The sequence below is a fragment of the Nicotiana tabacum genome, chromosome 24, assembly GCF_000715075.1.
Source record: "Nicotiana tabacum cultivar K326 chromosome 24, ASM71507v2, whole genome shotgun sequence".
Classification (NCBI taxonomy): domain Eukaryota; kingdom Viridiplantae; phylum Streptophyta; class Magnoliopsida; order Solanales; family Solanaceae; genus Nicotiana; species Nicotiana tabacum.
Window position 1 is genome coordinate 50,725,767 of NC_134103.1, and position 6,393 is coordinate 50,732,159.

The 6,393-nt window shown below is 37.7% G+C and overlaps 1 protein-coding gene across 1 annotated transcript; it reads right to left on the reverse strand.

Moving 5' to 3' along the window:
- Positions 1–210: 210 nt before the first annotated feature.
- LOC107764642 (phosphoglycerate mutase-like protein AT74H) lies at positions 211–5,452 on the reverse strand. Its single transcript, XM_075248272.1, has 2 exons — positions 4,766–5,452; positions 211–869 (listed from the first exon to the last, which is right to left on the reverse strand). Exons 1-2 carry the CDS (start codon positions 5,310–5,312, stop codon positions 454–456), a joined length of 963 nt encoding a protein of 320 aa, XP_075104373.1. The 5' UTR covers positions 5,313–5,452; the 3' UTR covers positions 211–453.
- Between the last annotated feature and the right edge of the window lie 941 nt (positions 5,453–6,393).

Consider the following 6,393-nt stretch of genomic DNA (forward strand, 5'->3'; position numbering starts at 1 on the left):
ACAAACACACCCATAAAGGAAATTGTACGATTTTTGAAGGCTCCGATTTCTTAGTGTCTAGCATCAGACCTGTTCATACTAATAAAAGAAAAACTTTTGCGTAGCTAGGGAACATGATATCTTATAGAAGTGGTGAAAGAACAAGACCCCCCTGTGGTGTTTTGAGGACATCACGTGGAGGTTACGGTGGTTTCAATTTTGCAAGTTCTCTGTCAAAACAAACCACAGTTTGCTCATGATATAAGAGAATGATTTACAATTGTTTAAAATTTACAATGAACTCTTTAGTTGACGTTACTGAAAACGAATGCTAAACAAACGCTTTCTGGCCCCAAAAGTGGACTACCGCATGAAAGTAGAAAGGATCTTACCAAAAAAGATAACCAAACTAATCAATCATCTAGGCTATATAATGTAAAGAATCAGAACAAAAGCACACAAAGCAGCACTAAACTAGTCGGAGAAGTTTGATTTCACTTCGTCATAATCGTCATCATCTGAATTAGCTAGGTGGTCAAAGAAAGCATCAAGGTACCAAGGGCATTTGTCGTTCCATGAACTCCTGTTAGCATGAGCTCGCCATTTTTGGTCTGAAATCATTTCAGGTGATAGTCCCCATTCTAGCATCTCTTCTTCAGTATGGTGGACTGCTAAACTGTATTCGCCACCAAGTCCTAATTGTATAACTCGAAATTCACAATTCCCTAAATTGTTTAGGTACTCAAATTGCTCAACCGTCCACTTGAACCACTTCATCAGAAAGACACGACTAGCTAGCCCATGGGATATAATCACAAGATTCAAATCGTCATTAGGGTCATGGTGGAGTCTGTTCATATCAATGTCCCTCCAAAGAGATTCAAGAAAACCTGAAAGAAAAAGCTTTCAACATGCAATTGACAAAAATACTACCAAAAGTTCATAGAATTAACACTTCAAACTGAAGAATTGCATCTCAATTGAGAAAGTTCTCGCTCCTTTTCTCTTCTTTTTTTTTTTTGTAAAAATATTTAAGCACGGTGCATTGAGCAAGTTGCCACACTCTGTTTCAAGTAAAAACTTAAAGAGATGACCCAACTATGACCAGAGTAGAAGGAATCTTTAGAGACACATAATATGATGGTACAGTATTCTTTACACCAAGTTCAGCATCATCATTAGCTGAGCCTATTTTATTTCGGGATCAAGGTATAATTAGTTTAGGCCAGATGATCCCTAATCCTTAATTCAAATTTAATCCAGTAAAACCAAAACAAGATCACAGATTGATTTCAACAAATAAGGATCTATTGCCAAACTTGGATTAGCAATTCAACTTGCTTGTACAATATGAAAATTAGTTCAGACACCAAATTATTGAATAAACTATCTCAAATGAAACACCAAATACAATAGCAAACAGATTGAAGAACCATCACACTCCGTATATATTAAAATAATAGATAATTTTTCATCAAATTAATTTTCATTTACCACCTAAAGAATATGCATATGTGCAGGATCCAAGGAATTTTCAGGTATTTGTGCACTAACAGTGTGTATAATATTCACTTCCAAAGGGATCAAAAATCTGTAAAGCTGTCTCTGCCATTTAGATCGTTTTGCCAAAATCTGATAATAAGGTAGTCAAGCGACTAGAACATCTTATCTCTGGCCAGAACATCTTATCTCTGGCCAGCAGTACCCCTTCGAGTAAATCTAGTAGTATGAATACCAGAACTACCGAAAATCTGTAAATAACATGATATGTATAGTGCACAAATGCAAATATACACATTTGAACACAATTAGTACGGTAAGATATATGAGGACTGCAAAACAAAACAAGACGCGCAACTCCCTGCATTTTTAGTGCTTGAAAAATTGATCATTCAGCTATAATCCTTTTCATCAAATACTGACCTCAAATTGAATATCTCAAAGCTGAAAAAGCTTCTTATCATTGTGATATTGCAAATTGCATGAAACAGTCAGTTCTCTTCAATAGATATTTCAAGAGAGGTGAATGTCAAAGAAAGTGGACGAGCGGAGGGAGACGTTGAGTAACACAAGAAAAGGAGAACATTTGTTTAACCTTTTTAGGCAAGGAGAAAGCTCTGACCAGAATTTCATCTCTAGAAACAGCTTCAAGGTGCTGCTGCCCCCCCCCCCCCCCCCCAAAAAAAAAAAAAAAAGAAAAAGAAAAAAGTCTAATATGAAATTCCTGGGAAATCCTAAGAGTGTTTTCTTCTTCTTTTTTTTTTTTGGATAAAGCCTGGGAAATAATTATAGTAAATAAAAGAAGTATGACTACCATGAACATGATATGTGTGACATATCATAAGGTAAGAGCATGACATAATATTAAATTGAATTTCCCACACATGACATGATATGTGTGACATAAGGTAAGAGCGTTATCCCATAAAAGCAGGTCAAGAACCACTTTATCACATAATGGAACAACAAAAAGTATTATGTTACATGAAGACTAAAATTTTTTACAAGTGAAGATTATATTATTTATATCGTAGTATAGTCTAAAAGGCATCAGAAAGATGTAAGCAGTCCTGCTATCATATTCTTAGTTAAGAATGAAAAAGAATTCTTTGTATACCAAGCTCTCTTTCATCCTGGCCAATATGCTGGAAGGACCAAATCTTATATATTCAGCTTTACATCAAAAAAAGGCAGGAAACATCTTGTAGACAACAGCACTTCTTCTGGTTAATAACATCTAGTGTGTTGGATGAAATTAGCCATCTAATGGTTGCATATTTAAGGAGTAGCATGCTTTCAATCACGAAAAACATTGACATAAACCAATACACAACTGTAAGACAGACAGGATAATTTTGGTCACCAACAGATATGATAACAACCAGGAGCTCCAATAATAATTGAGAATACTGGACAGGATAAGTTTCAGGTAATTCCTCTGAACAGTCAAAACATTGAAATGCAATAACAAGGAAGAATCAAAGAGTAGAAAATCACAACCTGGCCATCTTTTCCCCACCTTACCCCTGATGGCTGTAATCAGTGGCTTACACTTACAACACTTTTCTTCTGCTTTTCTTTGTTTTCTGGTACTACTTATTATCAGGTACAATGTTATGCTGAATTACGTTCACGCACGATATAAGGAACCCATTGCAATGTAAAATTACTATCATGAATATGTTTAACATGGGCATTACCTTAAGGGGTGGACATACTAGAACCTATACTGCCTCTTTGTGATCTCATATCAATATATGCCCATGCTGGTGATAGACCTCAGTCATGGTTTGATAATCTTTGGTGTAAAACTTAACTGGATAAGGTTACTCTAGGAAACGGCAGTTCTCCAGGAGATGGTGTCTAATCATTCCCAGATCAGCATAGCCATCACACACCTGCCTTTGCTACGGGTGGGAAAAAAAGCCTATGAAAATTATAGTTCCACTTTTATGTCTAATCGTATACACCACACGGAAGTGCAATGTTCCTAACTAATTTGAGAAAATCAGCTAAATATATTAAAAGCAGAGATCAAATTTGAGCCATCAACAAGGGTATTCATTCTCAAGTTAAAAATCAAAATAAAAGATAACAAACTCTATTACACCAGATCTAACAGTACTATCCAACAATCAAGTATCCAATTTCTACTGTGTTTGACTACAACAACAAACATGAACAGACAGCCTCTGAGACTCCAATCTGCAGGGCATTCACATGAATCAGCATTTGAGCCATAAAGAGTTTAAATCCACTGGGAAAAAGGAAGAAGGAGAACAAGAAGAGGAAATATGTCTGGAGCAAGAAGGAAAGAGAGAGGAGAGAAGAAGAGAGAACCAAATAAGAGTAGAGAAGGAAAGGGAGAGAGATTCAGAGAAGAAGTATATCAGAGATAGAGAAGAACAGAGGGGAAGAAGAAGCATCGAGAAAAAGATGCTCTCAGATTTTCCATCTTTTCTACACTATAGGTTCCTGGTATTTATACATGAATTGTATGGCATGTCGGTGGACGTAAAGGGAAATGCATGAGCTGTTGTGTTACTTTCTGTGTCCCATACTTTCTGTGTCCCAATTCAACTTGCATTGCCTCTCACCACTCCAAACTTCTGAATTTGTTTTCTAGGTACATATTGGGTTCAAAACAAAAAGAATTGCACCTGAACTTATCTATCTACTTAGTGTCTTAGAACATGGCGAAAAAAGTCCATAGGCTATGCAGTAATTCTTATATGAAGCCACTCCAAAATATAATTAATCCATCAAAGTTGAATCTCGATGAAGCTTAGTGACATTAATCTTGGTCAAAACTTGATCAAATGTGTCTTAGCAACCAAAAACAATTTTGTCACAAATACAACAGAACATCATACACTAAAATAACTAATTGAGTTTAACTTTTGTGCCCCGACATTAGCATTAGCCAAAACTCATTCTATTACCCGATCTTAGGCGGACGATTGTTTCTATTTTTTAATCTCTGTTTAGGGACTTGTATGGATATGCAGAAAGGGTGCTCCTCCGGGGTTGGGGGGGTGGGGGGGGTTGTGAATTGTGTGTGTTCACAAGAAACATATCTTCAGGTTAAGGTGACATGCAACCACAACTAACTGTTTATAAGTAAGTGTCTATAGTAAGCCTAGTTTGATAATTAACTTGCAATAACTTTTTTTTAAAAAGAAAAAAACTTTGGCCGGAGAGGTATACAAAGTTAAATCTAATTATATAAACATCGGATACACAGAATGAAAAAGATGGGGCGTGAAGGAGAGAAAAAGGATCTTACTGGAAACTCTGTCATAAACATCAGCAGCTGATTCTCCCTCAGGAAATCGATAAAAGAAGCGGCCAAATCTCTCGCGAGTCTCCTTAATGACTTTCATGCGCTCCGCCACCTGAAAATTCCCAAAATCTTGTTCTCTAATTCGGCATTCTTCCCTGACGCCAAGCACCCTCCGTCTCGAGAATGCCCTGCCCATCTCCCGTAGCGTTGAACGTGTTCGCACGTAAGGGGAAACGTAAAAGTAGACCTTCCAGTTATCGGACGTGCCATTATCAGAAATCACGTCAAAAATGCGGGACCCAGCTTCCTTGGCTTGACCAATTCCCTTGGGAGTTAACGGGATCCTATAATCGGGCGTGACGGTGTACATGGCGTCGTCCCTATTCCCTTCGCTCTCGCCGTGGCGCACCAAAATTATGCGCTTTGGTAGGCACTTGGGTATGGGTTTCTGCGGATTATTATTATGACTATCAAAATGGCAACAATGGCAGCGATGTTGGTGATCAGGAATTTGGGCGTGGCCGTTGTCATCAACGGTACTATTTATCATTATTCTTTCTATTACCTTTCAAAATCGGGTGAGATTATGAGAAAATGTGGACATTAAGATAGGGTTTTGGGGAGGGAAAAATGGCGGATTGGATATGGATCACTGCCAAATTGATTGATTTTGAAAGTCGTTATTTGGGAAGGAGGTGACTTGGATTTCTTGCTTACTTGGGAATATGGGGGATAGATCAAAACTGGTCATCCCCTATAACCTAATCTAGGGTGTTCGGTTCGATCTAAATTTTATTTTAAAAAGCAAGTATATACACCAAAATTAGATCGAAGAGTTGGTTATAACAAATGCAAATATAATTATTTTCATTCAATCACTAGAGTTACGATTGTAGATGTAAAATTATCTACGGTCAATTTAGGAGTAAGATATATAGTAATGTGAAAAAGATAGTCTAGGAGGTTCAACTACATGCGTCTGATTCTTCACTATTCATCCTTCTTTCGATATTTATAGTTGTCCATGCCCCTTGGAGTCCAAGTCTGCCTAAGATATTTGAGTAGTTCGTTGAACTGAATTAGCCATCAAGTTCGATATCCGCTCCATTAGATTCTCGAAGTCGGATGAGAAATTTATTAGATGTGCGCCTTATCCTCTTAGACTCGGTCAAAAGAGGGTAGACATGGGCGGTAGGTAGTGAGGTTGGATATATGGGGATGGCCTCCTGTAAGCCGCATTGCCTCATCCTGAACGTATAGATACAATTGGACGAGGAACGAACCATTAGCTGAGAGGTCATTTGTAGGGCTCGTTCTGAAGCACTGCAAGATCAGTCCGGAGATCGTTCCTCCAGGCATGCACCAGGCGCATATATTTTTTAACCGCTATAGTTAACTCCCTACTTGCTAAGGCCGAACATCTTTGCCTCTAAAAGTGAATACCCCCAAAAGCAAAAAGAGGTAATCACAACACTTGTAACTCATAAATGTGTATACATAGGATGTTTATGGGTTCTATTTGTGGTTGGAGTAAGTTTGGGTGAACCTTAGATGTGGGTCATTAGTGGAGGTGGTTAAAAAGTTGGAGAAGATAATGAATAATTGCTGGAAGTATTAAATGGGTCTTGTAG